Genomic DNA, 19155 nt, shown 5'->3' with positions numbered 1-19155 from the left:
CGGGGTAGGATTTCTGTGCTCGACTGGGCATTTAAGAGAAACCACCAAAAAAGCTTCAAAATCATCACTCACCAATATCTTTAGCTCTCTGTTCTTCCTCCAAGTGCATGTTAGCCTTCTGAATACTATCCTGATATCTTCGCATATTCCTCTGATTTTCATCATGAATCTAGACAAGCAAATTAATAAAAAATAAGCCAAAAGCTTACGGGTTCGAATCTTGGCCTTCAAAATAAGTTTTACCCCAGAGGTAAAATTCAAATGTATAATTATTGGGTATGTATCAATCTTTAAAAGATGCTAAAAGTACATTCAGTAAGACAATATAATAGTGAAAGACAAGAAAAACAGAACAAAATAATTTCTACCTGATTAGCATGCTCTAGTGATGTCTCTAGTTCAGCTACATCAGATTCTAGTTTCTTTCTAGTTCTTAGCAGTTCAGCCTTAATATACACTTTAATATATATAGATTAGCATACTCTAGTGATGTCTCTAGTTCAGCTACATCAGATTCTAGTTTCTTTCTAGTTCTTAACAGTTCAGCCTTAATATACACTTTAATATATATAGATTAGCATACTCTAGTGATGTCTCTAGTTCAGCTACATCATATTCTAGTTTCTTTCTAGTTCTTAGCAGTTCAGCCTTAAACTGTTTTTAACCTATTTTTAAAACGTATATAAAAATTATACTATGACACCAGTAGAATGAGACTGCAGAGCCTAAATTTGAATTAAGTCCCCAATAAACTTTTTTGGGGGGATTTAAATATTAATTTTTACTGTTGCCGTGATCATTTTGATCCGAGCAAAAGGTCTTTTTTTTATTTGGGTAAAATTCGTAGGTTTTAGAGTGTTTTGCTTCATAAATATTGTATTCTGGTATAGAGTAAAATTAGGCCTTATGATTTTACTATAAAAATTCACTAAAAAGTTAATTCTTCATAATATATCAACGAATTAACATTAACATGTTTGTGTTCTCTCACTTATTTTAAAAACATAAAAAATGGCTGTAAAGGGTTAAATGACAACAAATGTTTATGCAATACAACAAATTTATTTTTGTCACCTATACAAATGTGTTATAAAATAAGATTATTCAAACTTATCTTTTAAAATAATTTTAAAAAGTATGTATCTTTTATGTGTACGGTTTTCATTCTTTTCATTTTAATTAAATAAAAAATATTTAACTACATTGGAAATAAGTCACTTTGTGAAAACATTCTTTTTTTGAATTGTAAAGAATTATATAAAACAAGGCTTCTTATTGGTTAGATTTCAGAATTATTTGTTTTATTGTAAATGTTAGATTTTTCAATGAAATTAATTGTTTTGGAAAAAAAAATTATTTCCAATGAACAGAGTAATGTTTTTTTATTGTATCAATATAAAGTGAATTATATAAAAATGTTCTGTAAGCCACAATATTACCCGAAGTAAAAAAAAGCTTTTGCTTCGGTCAAAATGATCACAGCAACATATAAAATTAATTTTTAAATCCCCCCAAAAAAGTTTATTGGGGACTTAATTCAAATTTGGGCTCTGCAGTCTGATTCTACTAGTGTCATAGTATATTTTTTATAAATGATAAAAAAATAGGTTAAAAACAGTTTAATATACACATTAATATACATAGATTAGCATACTCTAGTGATGTCTCTAGTTCAGCTACATCATATTCTAGTTTCTTTCTAGTTCTTAGCAGTTCAGCCTTAATATACACTTTAATATACATAGATTAGCATACTCTAGTGATGTCTCTAGTTCAGCTACATTAGATTCTAGTTTCTTTCTAGTTCTTAGCAGTTCAGCCTTAATATACACATTAATTATATATATAGATTAGCATACTCTAGTGATGTCTCTAGTTCAGCCACATCAGATTCTAGTTTCTTTCTAGTTCTTAACAGTTCAGCCTTAATATACACATTGATATACATAGATTAGCATACTCTAGTGATGTCTCTAGTTCAGCTACATCAGATTCTAGTCTCTTTCTAGTTCTAGGAATATATCTAGTAGTTTTTAAATTTTCAAATTACTTAAATAAACAAATTGATTAGAGCTAATTTATATTAAAAATTGTTAAAGCTTAATAACCTTAGATTTGCTCTCCTCCTCCAATGATTCTTGAAGACTCTCCATCATTTTCTGATGATTCCTCTTTGTCAACTCAAACTCCTCTTCCTTCTCTTTCAATCTTTTCTCTATGTCACTGCGCACCTTCAAAGAAAGGAGAAGCTTTGCGGATTTTTCTTAAAATATATAATATCAAATAGCGGCTAAGCCCATAGAGGCCTCTTGAGACATTTGAGGGGGAAAGGGAAAGGATGAGTCGAACCTAAATTTCAGAACTATATCAGTTAAGCGGAATCTGAGATCTTTAGCCGCGAACAAACAGCTACAGACAAACGTCCTATTATTGATTTTTTAAAAAGCATAGAATTCATATTCAGTGCTAAATTTAAAGACAAAGTAAAAAGTAGATGTAATAATAGTTCTGATGTGCCCTAGTTGTGAAATAAAATTTATAAATAATTACTTGCATGTTGCACCAGATTTTAATGCACTCTAATAAAGTGATACTCCAAGATAGCTAAAATAACGATAACCCCCCATCCACCCTCTTTATACCATCCTTTCCCTCCTACTGGATGAACTAACTGAGGTCCACATTAGCAAATTAAATTGACTACAAAATGAAAAAGCAGTGGTACCTAAATGTTATGAATATTACCTGTTGAATTTCAATTTGAATTCTTGCATTCTTATTCTCTTCCTATAGTTAAAACCAGTTTTAGTGATGTTTTTATTTGATAGCCTGATATCTAGTTGCCGAATGTGTACGCAGTTTCCTGGGTGTTTCCTCATCCTCGCTCAATATTTACTACTAGCTACAAATCTTCAAACTTCCCTTAAAAAAATCAAAATTTGAATGTGTAAACGATTTATACAATATACATTATAAATTTGAATTTTTTAAATTTTGATTTTTTTTTTTTGAAGTTTGAAGCTTTTTTAGCTAGTAGTAAATATTGAGCTAGGATGAGGAAACACTCAGGAAACTGCGTACACATTCGGCAACTAGATATCAGGCTATCTTTTATTTAAGATTTAGACCTGTAAACAATTTGTTCAGCAAAAATTCTTTAAAATGCAACTTAGTTTCCTAAAAAGAAACTGATCAACCCTAGTTTATTAACTCTAAGTGCAAAGCCCCTAGAGGCTAGGGGGGAAGCCGCTAGTAATATATATTGTAGGCATGAATTATAAAAAAAATTTACAATATGTACTTATGACACTTTTATCTCATAAAACTGTAATTTTCCTGTTCAAGAGTGGCCTCAGCTTCCTCCAGAGCAACCTGCAGCTCCTGCTTCTCTAGTTCCAACTTCTTCCTCGCTTTCTCTATCTCATGAATGTTCCTGGATTTTGAAACATAATAATTCCATTTTTTGTTGCTCGTCTTCAAAATAAATCAAAGAAGCAAACATTGCAAAAATTTTCTGCATGGAAAGCTCTTAGGATCATATTTCAATAATTGTAATATGTAACATTTTACCACATTTGATTACTGAAGGTCAAAATTATTAATCAAAAGACTTATTATTGGTAACTTTTGAATGCCTATTAGCCTGTCTATCTATCTATATTTTAATCAGTGTGAATCCTCCTTAAATATCTATCTATCTATCTACTAACCTGCCACCATCACTAATTTGCTCCATGATATCCTTGATTTCATCTGTGAGAGTTCTATTCTCTCTCCTGACCTCCTCCAGGTTACCCATGCACTCTTCATAGCTGTTCTTTACTCTAAACAGCTCGGTAGCAACGTTCCTACATTCACGCTGGGATAAATCTAACTCCTAAAATGTAAATGAAAATAAAAAAATAATAAAAGTGCTGTATAAAATCCTTTCTTTTGATTTTTTAAAAATCTACAGAAATGTTTCATGTAATTTTAGAGAACATATTTTTCGGATTGGATTAATTAACAGTACATGCCAAGGAGTTTTGCCTATTTATGGACAAAGCATTCTTCCTAGTATTTCAATAATTAATATTCGACTAATGTATTATCAGAAGAACCATTTTAACATCTTTCAATATGACATTGTTTGATGGAAATTGATAATGTCCTAAAATAAGAATGAACAGATGGACAATAGAATTAAAGAGTAGATATGCAGCGCAAACAAACAAAAAAATGTCTAAACCTGGGTTAAATTGTCAGCTTTGCCCTTCCACTCAAAGACAACCTTGTCAAAGTTCTTGATCTTTTTCTCCATTTGAGTGCTTGTTATGTTGGCCTAGAAAAGAAATATTGGTTTAAAAGTCGTCTTCCTAGCTCTTGGAATATGATTGTATTCTAATAAAATTTGTTTATTATTACTTACACCAGATTATCATGTTCTCTAATTAAGTAAAACTTGTAGCTGGCTAAAATAGTAATCCCTTCATCCACCCCTTTTACCCCACCCCCTTCTCTCATACTGGATGAATTAATTGACCAATAATTTATATCCATGACAGCAATAATTTACGACAATTTTTTCCCTGTCATAATATCCATATATATTCTACTAACATAACATAGCACCGGTGTCCTGGATAGGAAACAGTTTTTTTTTGACATACGTCTGACAAGACCTATGTAGTCATGACCGGGAGACAATCATTTTTGTGGCTTTTTTTGAAAATTACTTTTATACCCAAATTTTCATAGTTTTTCCTTCAAAAATCACAATTTTCTCACATTTGCAGCTTAGTTAACTTAAATTTACACAAGAAAAGTATAACAAATACAGCTGAACTAAAAAACTGTGTTATCATTAATAACAAAATCTTTAAGAATCTTGAATAATCTAAGATTTGTAGTCTAGAAATGAAATAAGAGTTATTTGAAGTAAATATTTGAATTGATGACTAAACAACTCTTGTAATTAACTTTTTAAAAAACATTTCATGTCCCTGTTGCATGCCTCATGACATATTATATTTTTAAAACAAGTTTCCTTTAAATATTAACAAGTTATCCTGCTCAATATTGGTTCCTGGCTGATTTGATATCTCAACATCAAAACAATATCTGCTTGGAGTATAACATATATATCCACAACCACAGTTGCCATGTTTAAAGTCCTATATTACCATATATACCAGGCTACAATTGAATATACAACCAGTCCTTGGTTCAAAAGAGCTTAGTAGAAGGTTAATATTTTTAACAAGTGGGATTATCACTTGTAAGTGTTTGACATGAACTTGGAATCCGTGTAAAGACCAGTCTATAGCTGGTCTTGATTGAGTCTCTGCCTTTTGTACATACTGCCTGTCTTTACTACTGATTAAATGTCATAGTGAGAACCATGGAAGGTTTTACATAGGTGAACCTACACAATGATTATAGATACATATTGGATTCTAAGCTGGATGAATAATTTGCAAGATAGTGTAAGAGCAGCTAACTGACAGGAAAGCACTTGGCTCATAGCTTGAAGAAAATAATAGTAGCTTATTACTAGAGTGAATGTGAATGCTGGTTACATGACCATAACTGGATTTTATTCAAGTGTGATTTCCAATGGCGACTTTAAAATCCAATTTGAAAATAACCCCAGGCAAGTTCTTTGTCCTAAGCAGATCAATACTACCCTTCCTAAAAGCTACCAGTAGTAAAGGGACCTAGGAAGGTGTTGAACAGAAAGACCAAAATGTAGGATTAGCAAAGCAAAAATAAAGGGCAGTTTGTCTATCAAGTGGTGTTAAATTTGGAATCATAGACCCACCTGACTTTCAATCAGCAGAGTAGGCGGAAACCATGGTGAATTTCTGAGTAATAGAGAATGAGAGGATATGAGCTCTTAGCTAAAGTAACTAAGGCAAGGGAGTCTTAAATACCATGTAGCTAGATGCATGGCAGTCTTGGCTTTCATTCATGGAAAGATCTCTCATGACAGTAGTTGGTTCATAGGAAACCAAGGAAGTAAAAAGTAAGAATACTTGAAAGTTTATTCTGAATCTTTAGGTTATCCCTTTATATGGCAAAAGTCAAGCCACAAGTTCAATAGCAAACAAGTGCCATAAAGAAAGAGTCAAAAGTGTGTGAAATTGTTGATTAACAAACAAGGTCAGAATTCTAAACTGACTTCCATCAAGATTTATAGGCTGGGTGAAACATGTCAGCAGGCTAGAATAGAGGTCTGGCTATACCAGGGTGGAGAGAGGTACCCTGTTTAGTGGAAAGTATTATGAGGCATACTTGTTAAAGTTGAAGGACAGGAACGGTAACTTTAACGTCTTTAACATGTGGATTGATAGGAGATAATGTTTTAGTGAAAGAAATTTGAGGGCAATAACTTTATGTTGTGGAGTCAAAGGCAAAGTCAGATAGATTGAATCATGTTAAAGCCAGGTGAAAGCCTATGGAGGCTAGAAGCAGTTCTGACGTGCAAATTTATTGTTGAACATTAATTCAAAATAATTAACTCTTACTCAATTTCTAGACTACAAATCTTATTCCATTGATTCTGAAAGATCTTGTTATAGGTGATAGCACAATCTTCAGTACAGCTGTTACTTATTATACTTTTCTTGCGTAAATTTAGGCTAACTAAGCAGCAAATGTGAGAAAATTGAGATTTTTTTTGGAAAAACTATGAAATTTTGGATAAAAAAGTAATTTTCAAAAAAATCCACAAAAATGATCAGCTGTGATTTAACGAAAGTCATGTACTAAACCGTCATTGTCTTCCGGTCATGACTACATAGGTCTTGTGAGACGTATGTCAAAAAAACCTGTTTTCTATCCAGGACACCGGTGATAGTAAAACAAATATAATCGAGTATGTAAAAAAGTATTTAATTGTGGGATAAAAAGTTTGTTTAAAAAAATAATTTCATACCTGGTCTAATCTAGTTGAAATGTCATCAATGCTCTCCTAAAACAAAGTAATAGTTATAGAACAATATAGGGTTAAAAGCACAGTCATGCCTTTTGGAACGTACTTACATGTTGAACTACATAACAGCAATTATTAGCTAATTAAAAGTAAAACCATTACATCTTTATATTAATCAATAGATAAAAGTAATCTTATGAAACAATGTTGTTTACTTTTGTGTAATTGTTAATCTTTAGAACTAGTAAAATATAGTTAGTTTAGTTTTCTTTGGACACCATATCTCTATCAATAATATTTCATCGCATCGCATTATAGACAGTTTTGGCCGTGGATAATAAAATTAAAATTATAAAATCAATCCCAGTTTTGTTAGCCCGGAGTGGCTGAAGTCATGGGCCAACAAAACAAATATTGATTTTGTTATTTTTATTTAAAGAAGGTGTATCAACTATTTTTTTTATAGCTAGCCGGTTCTTTTAGTAAGTAGTAGATGTAAAATTTTTCATAGAATTCAGATATGCAATCGGTTTTTTTGTAGACCTCTTATTTTTTAAGTAATTTAAGTTTTTAAAAAAAATAATTTAGTCGGTTTTAAGGTACTAAAACGCAACAAAATAAAAGAAGAAAATGGCCAGTAAGAACAAAAATAGTAAGATCTTTAATTTGACACCTTACTTTTAAAATTCTGTGGAGTAATTATTGAAAAAATCTATTTTTTTAACCTCGGTTTAATAAAAACTTTAGACCTAAATATTTTCTCAAACAGACATAAAAACATGGGTTTATATATACCTTTAGAATCAGAAAAATATTACGAATCCTTTGTAAGCAAAATTGAAAAAAAGTAAAAAAATAAAAAAATGGCCAATTATATTTTTTGTTCAGGCAACACTATTGTCTTCCCTTTTTTACCCCCTCTTTACCCCCTCTTTACCCCCTCTTTACCCCCTCTTTACCCCCTCTTTACCCCCTTCCCATTTTTATACTCAATTCAAGAATTAAGACGTTGCCTGTACAATATAATATGATATTTTCATATAATTCCTTTTATTGTAGTTTATATATGTACTATATTGTAAACTTTTTTTTTCAATTTTGCTTACAATGGATTCGTAATATTTTTCTGATTCTAAAGGTATATATGAACCCATATTTTTTTACCTGTGAAATAATAAAATTAAGTTCAAACTTTTTATTCTCGTTGGTTTAAAAAAATCTATTTTTTCAATAATTACCTGACAGAATTGAAAAAGTAAGGTGTCAAATTAAAGATCTTACTATTTTTGTTCATAATGACCATTTTCTTTCTTTTTTTTGTTGCATTTAAGTACCTTAAAATCGACTTAATTTTTTTTTTTTTAAACTTAAATTACTTAAAAAATAAGAGGTCTACAAAAAAACCGATTGCATATCTGAATTCTATGAAAAATTTTACATTTACTACTTACTAAAAGAACCGGCTAGCTATAAAAAAAATAGTTGATACACCTTCTTTGCTCGAAAGTTCAATACATGATGTTTAGTCTGGCTCAGAACAGGTTTTAATCCAGCGGAAATGTATCGGACTCGGAGTTAGAATACCTGTATTTGAGCCTTGCTTTTCTCAAGCTGCATGAGTTTAGAGTTTAGATTTTCCACTGTTCCCTCGCATTCTGCTAGGCGAGCTTGGAGCTTCATCTTTATATTCTCAAGATCTTCAATTCTAAATCAATATTTGAGAATAATAACAATTAAAATGTAATATACTAAAGACACTTTATAAAACTTTGGGTATAATCCCTCTTAAAGGGCGTTTCGTCGTATTTTCACAGCAGCTTTTGATAGGTTATTTCAGGTTAGGTAAGATTAAGTTGGGTTAGGTGATTGCCCCACAGGGTGAGGCAATTGACCCCGCAGGGTTAGAGCTTCCTACACGGGCTAGAAATAATAAAAAAGCTACTGTGAAAATACGACGAAACGCCCTGCGTTGCCACGAAAGAAACTATAACTAAAACTTTTATTGATCCTTATTATGTCAACATATAATTAGTCAATAATAGAATAGCATTGTTGTATAAAAAGTATAATGTACAATTACATAGATTAAGGCCATATTGTCAACGTATTAGTTGACGTATTAATTCTTACAACGGCGTGTTTATAATGTATAATCCATGATCACTAACCTACATATACCAAAAAATAAACCATTGACATAATTCAAAGAAACAGATAGTCTTTTTATCTCAATTCAAACTCGCATATTTAGGATGAAGGTACATTCCCAAGGACCTATGAGGAGCTACACTGTAAAGGAGAACCATATCGGTTAATCTGTTACGAGATCCTTCTGTATGAAGAACAACATATATCCTGTAACTTTATTTTAAGAATAAATCTAAGTACTTATTCATTTATTAAATTCTTATACCTTGCAATACCGTCTTGTTCATACTTCAACCTCCAAAGATTTGTCTCTTCTTCAGCCTTTTCACATTGACGCTTAAAGTTCTCCTAGAAACAAGAATGATTAATATCCACAGGTTTCTAGCCATACTGAAAAATCTAGTGTCGTATCACAGACAATTTTTGACGAAAATTTAAATAAAAATCATAAAATTAATACCAGTTTTGTTATGCCGGGCTTTCAGATACTCTAGGTTTAATCTTAAAATTTTAGATTTCACTATCCGCGTAAAGCTGTCTATAATACGATGCGATAAATAACTGATCTTGCATTAGATTTATACCCTAGATAATCAATGAGAAACTATGATTAGTCGAAATATGAATCAATCCCATAACACGAGCGATGGATTTTTTGAACCTCAAAACAGCATTTAGTCAAAGAAATTCAAGTATTAATTCATAACCCATTCTATGAGGAATATTAAATGAAACAAGGATAACAACATCCATAAAAGCGAAGCTCTGAAATAGAAGGACAAACGAACATTAACACTGGTAGTGTGTCAGAACTGAATTACATGATGCTGTTAAAGGACATACCGACGTTTTAGGACTTGATTATAAAGATACTTCGCTTATAACATTGTACCTTGTTGTAATAGGAATGTGTTTAAATTAACGAATAAAGCTAATCGTTACGGACGGACCGACCCTAATTATAGAATTGCCCCACTTTAAAAACATCTTTGTACCTAAATGTGTACACTTTTTTAGCAATAATTTGGTCTGATTGTTCCGACACTTTGATTTTGTTACTATGGATTTAATTATTGGATCTTAAGGGATGAGATACAACCTCTATGATGATAAATGATATTAGAACTAGGACACTTCTAGATTATCCCCAACTCCCTTTTTGGTAGCTGAACAAACTGTCTCAAACATCAGCCATGTAACGTCATAAAAATGAGGGAGATGAGAGGAGAAGTTGGAAAGAAAACCCCTAAAAAAAAGATGGATTATCCCTCATTTTTATGACGTCACAACAAGGCTGATTTTTTTAGAGCTACCCTGTTTGGGATTAAGCACTAAAAGTGATCTTTGAATAAAGTATTAAAACAAGGATAAAAATAACCTTAGCAGACAATTCTTCTTCGTAAACAGTCAGCATACCATCATGCTCATGTTTTAATGTTCGGAATCTAAAAATGAAAACATTAAAAAGAATTAAAGTGAGTTAGTTTTTGACTGACCTAATAATTAAGGTAAAAATATTCCAAGTAATGTGTATATTATAGCAGTAATAGCTCCAGTACTATAAATGTATGTCGGTATTTACTGTAGACATGTTTTATATGAAGCATTATGTTCTCTATGTCTATTTAAGTTAGATTTATAAAATTTCTTTTCAGTCTTTTCATGCAAATATTGAAATAAGAAATTATGTAGCAAATATTTGAGTTTCATGGCTGCTATTAATGTTAGGTGTCTTATAATTTGTGAGGAATATTGTCATTTTAAAATTTCTACATTACCTTCCCAGAATAGATTGTCTCTCTTTTGATTCATCTTCATAGATTTTCTTTACTTGCTCTAACTCATTCTTTAGGTGATGCCTTAAATTTATAAAAATAGATTAGATGATGTATATCTGCCTGGCTGTCCATAAGAGATCTTTTTAACCACTGGACCGATTGAGTTATTCTTTTTTGGAAGCTTACTAAAAATGTCACCAAACATGCAAAAAAAAACCTGCACAGAACCTTTGTCTGGATGTCTTAACTGTAAGTGCTTTGTAAAATGTTGTGCTTGTTTAAGATTTAAAAAAAACTAGTTCAACTTAAAAAGTTATAAACGTTTTGATGTGTTTTGGTCTTAATCTGTAATCCATCGATATGCATAAATAAACTTTAAGCTAAAGACACTGATTAAATACATGTTTCTTTTTATCACTACTAGCGGTTTTGCCCCTAGCCTCTAGGGGCTTTGCCCCAAGAGGTAATTTATGAGAAAAAAAATTAAGTACCTGGTGAGAAGCCCCCACTCCACCACTAATTTTAAATAATAGAAAGAAAAAAAATTGGGGGGGATTTTTTCATTTTTAGGGGGGTTGGGGGTGTCCCACCCCCCAAGAAAATAGCCTAAAACCCCCCCACAGAACCAATAGATATATACCCTGAAGAGTAGAATCCAATTGGTTCAGTGGTTACCGAGATCTTAAGAGACAGACAGACAGAAATCGTTCTACTTTATTTTATAGATAATTAAATCCGCAATAAAAACAATACCTAGATTTTTGTAGCATTGACACGCTAGAATCTAAATCAGACAGCTGTCTCAACAGATCACTGTTTTCATTCTCAGCCTTGCGGTTAGCATACTCCATATCATTCACCTTTAAAATATTATATTTTGTGAGAAAAAAATAAGAGCAATCATTGAAATTACAGCGAAAGAATGAGTTACAGAGGGAGAAAGAGGAATATAATAAGAAAAAAAAGAGATATATATGATTTAATATTTAAATTTTAAAAAATGGAGACAACAAAGATTAGTGATTGGAATTTCCGTATCGGCCCATATCAAATGCTTTGCTAATATCAAAGAATTTTCGAAACATATGAATCTAATTAATTAAATACGATTTATTTATATAAAAGCAAAGTTTTTATTCTAGTTTTTTAATGTGTTGTAGTTAATACCTCATTGGAATATTTTATTATCAAGTCAGATTTCAAGAAAGGTCAGCATTCTACCACTTTACCTGCAGATTGACTTCAGATATTTTCTTGTTAAGATCTGTCAGTTGGCTGCTGAGGTTCTTACCAGCTTTTTCTGCAGAAGCCTATAAGAAAATAAAATTAAAAAACTGTTTTTTCCCAATAATTAGGTTTCTTATTTTGAAAAGCATACTTTGTTTATATTCTTTTTTAATAAAAGAGCTTTATTTGATTTCAGGAAAGCATAATATAGGTTTATTAAGACCATTTTATATCTTATTTGTGAAGGAGAGGTTATTATAATAAATATTAAATTTTCCCTTTAACCATAATATCAAAGAAAACATTCTGTTATACCTTTTGATGTACAAAAACCAACATACAATCTTAGCAATCTTCTTGAACAAATTTTAAAAAGTTTTATAATTTTAATGAAATAAATATGAAAATACATTTTATTATGCTTCATGCAAAAAAATTGACTCCTTAGATATTACTTATTAGTGTTATTAAGAAAACATGCATAAAAATCACTTTAAATCAAGTACCTTTTACAAAAACAAAATAATAAGATATTAAAACTTGTAATGCCTTAAAGATCAAATTTGTTACTTTATAAAAAGAACTCTTGTTAACTTAATATTAATCATTAATTTTTTTCTGGTTGCATTTAAAATACCTTTTCTCTCGAAAGATTATCAAGAAAAATATTACATTCTGTATTTTCCATTTTAAGTCCATGTATATCCATTTCTAACCTAATAATTATATCAAAAATCTATGTTCAAGTAAAAAACATGAATAAAAAAAACTCAAAAAAAACACCTAAAAATATAAAAGTATTTATGTACATTTTTTCAAAATGCTCTCGAATGATGGATACAAATTGACTATAAAAATCACCAAAATATCTATGTTTTTATAGATAAATATTTTTCATTTAAAAGGTGATTATAAGTTATACCATTAGGCTTTACATTTATCGGTACATACAAACAACAGATTTCGCAGTATTTCCAAAAAATATAATCTTGGAACACTCTAATGTTCATACATAAACACAAAGAATGAAACTGAAAAAATCTACTGTAAAATTAAAAACACCAATATATGTTCAACTATGTATAAAAGCCATGCTGACAAAAATCCCAATGGATTTTGATTTTCTACCTTTGCTCTGACTACTTCATCAGTCAGAACTTTAGTGTCATCTATCTCATGTTTTATATTAGAGTTATCTCTCTCAACTCTAAATTATTACAAGTCTCAATAGTTATCTGGAATTCTTGTTAGGGATAAATTTCAAATAAACCTACGTATCTCATAATTAAATAGTGCCAACATAATTTGCTAATTTGCTTATGATTTAAGTCTAGTTATAGTAATAATATATCATATCAGCTCTAAAGCAGTCAAGGTCGTTTCTAATTGCCAATTTTGATTAGCTATAGCCCTATTAGAATAGGGGAATCTGTACCAAACATTTGACAGATGTTTTTATTATTGAAAATGTTACATTTGTATGCATACCCTGACACATTAAAAATTGACAGACATATTCAGGTTAAAGAATAGTTTGATTCTGTGCTTAAACTTACCTAGCTTTTAATTTATTTAGTTGATCAATTTGTTCAGACATTTCTCCAATTGCATCCTGGTGCTTCTTCTTTAAACTAAAATCATAATGATTTTTTAAAATAAGAGTTGTTCAGATTTTATGTTATATTAATATTTTAATAAACTACTTTTGTTGATGGCATTTTCATTAATCAATTGAAAAAATATCTTAAATCTTTACCTAAGCATGGTAGATTCATGTTGGATGTTAATTTCTTCAAGATCTTTTCTCATTCTTGCAACCTAAAACATGAATAAATTTCTAATTATTTCTTAAAATTCAAATACAGATAATAAAAAAATGACAATTAGACACAATTCTTAATAAATATGCACTGTAGGGTATATAACAAATTATATTAAATCTATTATCAAATCCAAATTATCAATAAGTAAGACTATTGTAAAAATTATGGTTCAATTATTTCTTGAAGAATACCAACACTATATAATAATTATGATATTTACCTCAGCCTCTCTTTTTTTGTTTAGTTCTATCTGAGCATGAGTAGCTCCACTAGCCTCCTCTATTCTTTCTGTTAGTTCCTCCATTTCTCTAGATATAATATTTAATAATAGTATGAGTAGTTCCACTAGCCTCCTCTATTCTTTCTGTTAGTTCCTCTATTTCTTCAGAAATAATATTTATTATTAGTATGAGTAGCTCCACTAGCCTCCTCAATTCTTTCTGTTAGTTCCTCCATTTCTCTAGAAGCAATATTTAATAATAGTATGAGTAGCTCCACTAGCCTCCTCAATTCTTTCTGTTAGTTCCTCCATTTCTCTAGAAATAATATTTAATATTAGTATGAGTAGCTCCACTAGCCTCTTCTATTCTTTCTGTTAGTTCCTCCATTTCTCTAGATATAATATTTAATAATAGTATGAGTAGTTCCACTAGCCTCCTCTATTCTTTCTGTTAGTTCCTCTATTTCTTCAGAAATAATATTTATTATTAGTATGAGTAGCTCCACTAGCCTCCTCAATTCTTTCTGTTAGTTCCTCCATTTCTCTAGAAGCAATATTTAATAATAGTATGAGTAGCTCCACTAGCCTCCTCAATTCTTTCTGTTAGTTCCTTCATTTCTCTAGAAGCAATATTTAATATTAGTATGAGTAGCTCCACTAGCCTCCTCTATTCTTTCTCTTAGTTCCTCTATTTCTTCAGAAATAATATTTAAGATTTTGTTTATATTTGTTTAAGTGTTTTTAATACCTAAATCTAAAAATTTCTCCAATTTTCTTACCCGCTTAAATTACCTCTCCTCTAATATTGAAACATGTTCTGTTGAATTTTTACCAAATAATGTCCATGGGTAGCGCCGCAATAACATATTAGAGGGAAAAATTTATTTAAAGTTAGATAAGAAAAGTTTTTTTTTCTACAATTAGTTTAAAATAGACATGTATATTAAAAATATCAGATTCATTATCAAAAAATCGAATTAAATGATTTTTGAGTAAATTATATAAAAGCTATACTAAAATACTATTTTCTACTGTCTATAATCCTGTTATAAAGACAAAATTTTCCAAGTTTTGCATACAGTATTTAGCAAGAACAGGACTTTGCCATTTAGATTTTGCATTTTTTGCAATAAACAAGAACGAATAAAATTTGACAAATCAATAATTTTACCCTTGTTGGGTAACTATAAATTTGTATAGAAAAAATGTAAATAAATAGTTAGTCATAACTCCTTTTTAATAATGTCATAAAGTCGACATATACTAGTTTCACATGGTGTACGTACAACATTGTTGTGAAAGAAAGATATATCCTTATAACAGGATGTGTGTTTTTCTGTCTGTGTGTCTGTTTGTACCGAAGGATATCGCTAACTGCTAAACCAATCGGGTTCTTATTAAAAGGGTTGCATTTCATAGGTTCTAGAAAAGTTTCTAACCTTTTTGGGGGAAGGTACCACCACCCTCCCAAGAGAAATTACAAAAAATCGAGAAAAAAATTTAAATATTCGTAGCGACTTAAACGCCACATAAAAATCGCACAATTTTTAAAAGTTTTTCTTTTAAAATTAGCCGTTGGAAATCAACTTCCCTCTTCTCAAGTTCCCCTAGAGGCCTCTAGGGGCGTTCCCCGCTAGTTGTAAATAAAATGTGATTTTGGGTTAGCAGGACAGGTGTTCTCTAATTATAAAGTTTATGTTCTGCTGAACATAAAAGGAAGACCAATGCAGGTTACTTATAGAGTTGCTTTGTTTCTAAAAATAAGGCTCCCAAACTATCACTTCACTTCACCTCTTTGTATATAATTGAAGTTTTACAAGATATTTCTATTGACAAAATCAATGTTTATCTATACAAGTATAAAACTACATCTTTAAGTTTAAAAAAAAGAATTGTTTTTGCTTAAATGAACATGCAAAACTTTTTATTCTTTTTTACAAAGTAGTAAGTGATTGTATTTTTCCCTAAAGATCTCGTAAACACTTGGACTTATCTTTACAAAATTTTCAGGGAAGTTTTATAATGTTTCGAAGAAGGTTAGTCCGTTGGTCATTAGGAGATGAAGATGCGACACCTCAACCCTCCAAAAAATACTCCCCCCCCCCCCCTTTAATATTTTTTAAAACTAAATGATTCAAGGGCAGCATAGTCCCTAAAGTTTAGGGACAGAGAACTATAATGAAGTTGTTTAAAATGATGTGAACACTTTGAAAGTTTAACTTCCTTAACCTCGGTCTGAAATATTTTATAAATGGATTTGCATTAAACAATAAGATGGAGAAATATTTAGAAGTAGAACAGGGCAATTTAAGCCATTTAAAAATATTGGTCTTGGTATTCAAATTAAGTTGTTTTTCATTTTAGCAATCTCTAAAATCTTTCTTAAATATAAACAATCATTCACTGAGACATTTTTCTGTAAAATTCTTTTAGATGTATATAACAAGTACTGTTTTTACAATTGCTCTTTGCTATTTAATAAAAATTAGTATGGGGTTATATAAAAACAAAGAAACCAATAAAATATTGCATCTGAAATCACCTAACAATGCTGTTCAAGGCTTGACAGTTGGGGCCATGAAACTAAGTTTGTAATAAGAGTAATAAACAATGATAAGACTCTCTTGTTACATACGGCCTAAAATAAATAAAGCCAGTATGTTTTTTATGTGTTATTTTTAGGAGATTAGGAAAGTGTCATGTGTGATGTCATTAAAATACATCTAAATCCATCTCTTTTTTAGGGGTTTCCTTTCCCACTTCTCCACTAATCCTTCCTTTTTAGACATATTTTTATGACGTCTTACATGACACTTTCCGTAACTCCATACTATTAGACATAATAATAGTCCTTGCTAGATTTAGATTGACCATTGCAAAATCTAATTTCTATTAACATAAAGTTAGTTTCGCGACTCCGACTTTTCAATAATGCTTTTATTCCCAGAAATAAAGCAAAGCAATTTTACTTAGTAATCTACCAAAAAAATATAACATCTGTTTTGTATTTTGTATCAATTTTTTACATTTAAATGTTTCAAATTGTAAATAGATTTAACTTTTTAGTAATATAGAAACTTTTCTTAAAAGTTATTATCATACCCCCATCCAAGGACATCCAAGCTATTTTTTATTTTGGGTGGAGGTAATCTTCAAATCATAGAGGAAATGACGTCCAAGCTTTTTTATTTGGGGAGGGGGTGGGGGGTAAAAATAAAAATTTTGGGAATGCTTATGGCACCCCAAAATTCATTTCAGATGTTAATCTCCCCTTTGAAAAATTGAATACAAGATAGTGGAGGAGGTTTATTTTCTTATGCCTACCTCTGCAGGGGACCTAATTATAATCGATAAGACACTTTGAAGGAAACCATTGTTCCAAAATACAATAATGTCTGTCCGTCCGATTTTCAAGTGGCTTTTTTGATTGCTGACGGGCAACTGCCAAGCCCTGATGTATTGTACTATTACCTGGCTAGATCAGATCTCTGTCTCTCGGCCTTTCCCTTTGCTTGTCTCTCAGCCTCTAGCTCCTCTTCCATCTCCTCTACGCGGGCCTGACCATCAGGATTGTCATCATAGTCTAGGTTTCGTTGAGACACTTTTTTACAGCATGGCCTAGAATCTGATTATTTTCCGCTAAAATATAACCGGTTGTAAGCCATACTAAAAAATCATGAAGCGTAATTTATACAATATTTTACAAACAAAAAAAATATGAAATCAATCTCTGTTTGGTTGACCCTGGCCTTCAGTTCCTCGGGGGCAATAAAACTGGATATATTATTACATCTTTTATTTCATTATCATTGGAAAGCTGGCTATAATACGATATGATTGTGAACAAAAAGAAAATTAAATGAAGTGTAGAAAATACAGAAAAATTCTTTAAGTTGATTGTTCTTTTTTTTAGATTATGTTTGCCCTAATTCTTTTAATCTTTAGCACAAGATTGACAACAATGCCTGAGTTTCTTTGATGAGTTTAGTAAGCTTGCCCACTCCAGCTTGTTCCTCCTCTAATCTAGAAAAAAATATCAAATTCAACCAATTGTGCATTTTTTTAATATAAATTAGAAACCAGTTTTTTTATTACAATTAACAATAAACCAAAGAGAGGTTTGGTGATTTAAAAAAATAATTTTCATAATAGAATTTCTTGTAATACAAATATTTAACTTACTTGGAGTTCATATCTCCAATGTCCTTCTCCCTCCTGTTGATGGTGAGGTCCAGCTCCTTTTTACCCTTCTCCAACTCCATGATTGCCTCCTGATTTATATCAGCAATTTTATTAGGGATATAACATTGAATCCTAGATATCAAGCAAGAATTTTACTCTAAACAGATAAAAGAACAAAAATTAATATCACAAAGTAACCTCTTAAAATCTGATAACCAGCAAATCCCTCTCCCCCTTTCCCCTCCATTTTTAGAAATAAATTATATTAGTTTTCTTTACAGTATAGGCCATACAGAGTTAAGAGCCCACAGCAAGGATAAGTTTAGGGGAAAAAAACTACCCCATAGCAATATTTTCAATTATCTTAAACATATGGGGCGGAATGGGGGATGGTTATTAGAGCTTAACCGGTTACGTGTAAGCTAATACTACCTATTCATCTTAGCATGGAAATGAATATAGCATTTTTTCTATATAAAGAAACCAATAAGAACCCGGACATTTTCCTTTACCTGTGTTAGCTTAACATCAGCTTCAATCTTCCTTCTTGTCTTCTCTTCCTCTGTCCTCTTCCTTCTCTCCCTCTCCAGACTATCCTCAAGATCATCCAGAGTTTCCTCAAGCTTGGCCTGATCCATCAGGAATGCTAATTATTGAGAGAACATATTTTCTATTACTCCGTCCGTTACTTTAATGGAACGTCATAGGATATTATTGCATCGTTGATTTGAACTATCGTTGAATATATTATTACTTGGATCTTACAAGAGATTTTCATGTTCTCTAATGAAGTAAACCTTGCAAAGGGCAGAAATAACTATACCTACCTTCCATCCCCTTTACCACATCCCCTCTTCTCCTACT

At 30.9% G+C, this 19155-nt stretch overlaps 1 protein-coding gene across 1 annotated transcript in view; it reads right to left on the bottom strand.

Moving 5' to 3' along the window:
- The window catches only part of LOC145329631 (myosin-4-like), a 73841-nt gene that overhangs the window by 8598 nt on the left and 46088 nt on the right, over positions 1-19155 (bottom strand). Inside the window, exons 36-57 of the mRNA XM_080173949.1 lie at positions 18804-18922; positions 18292-18380; positions 18075-18132; positions 17581-17666; positions 14110-14197; positions 13823-13884; positions 13623-13697; positions 13195-13273; positions 12069-12149; positions 11593-11699; positions 10840-10920; positions 10440-10506; positions 9327-9409; positions 8498-8618; positions 6917-6952; positions 4229-4321; positions 3711-3877; positions 3339-3433; positions 2746-2789; positions 2109-2231; positions 369-446; positions 73-169 (exon numbers count right to left, since the gene is read on the bottom strand). Coding sequence (XP_080030075.1) covers positions 73-169; positions 369-446; positions 2109-2231; positions 2746-2789; positions 3339-3433; positions 3711-3877; positions 4229-4321; positions 6917-6952; positions 8498-8618; positions 9327-9409; positions 10440-10506; positions 10840-10920; positions 11593-11699; positions 12069-12149; positions 13195-13273; positions 13623-13697; positions 13823-13884; positions 14110-14197; positions 17581-17666; positions 18075-18132; positions 18292-18380; positions 18804-18922 — 1929 coding nt within the window. The remainder of the gene's footprint in view (positions 1-72; positions 170-368; positions 447-2108; positions 2232-2745; positions 2790-3338; positions 3434-3710; positions 3878-4228; positions 4322-6916; positions 6953-8497; positions 8619-9326; positions 9410-10439; positions 10507-10839; positions 10921-11592; positions 11700-12068; positions 12150-13194; positions 13274-13622; positions 13698-13822; positions 13885-14109; positions 14198-17580; positions 17667-18074; positions 18133-18291; positions 18381-18803; positions 18923-19155) is intronic.

The sequence above is a fragment of the Acartia tonsa genome, chromosome 10 (assembly GCF_053477335.1).
Source record: "Acartia tonsa isolate MP-2025a chromosome 10, ASM5347733v1, whole genome shotgun sequence".
In the NCBI taxonomy this organism is placed as follows: domain Eukaryota; kingdom Metazoa; phylum Arthropoda; class Copepoda; order Calanoida; family Acartiidae; genus Acartia; species Acartia tonsa.
The sequence above is the reverse complement of the archived record's forward strand: the minus strand, read 5'-3'. Positions and strand labels throughout refer to the sequence as shown.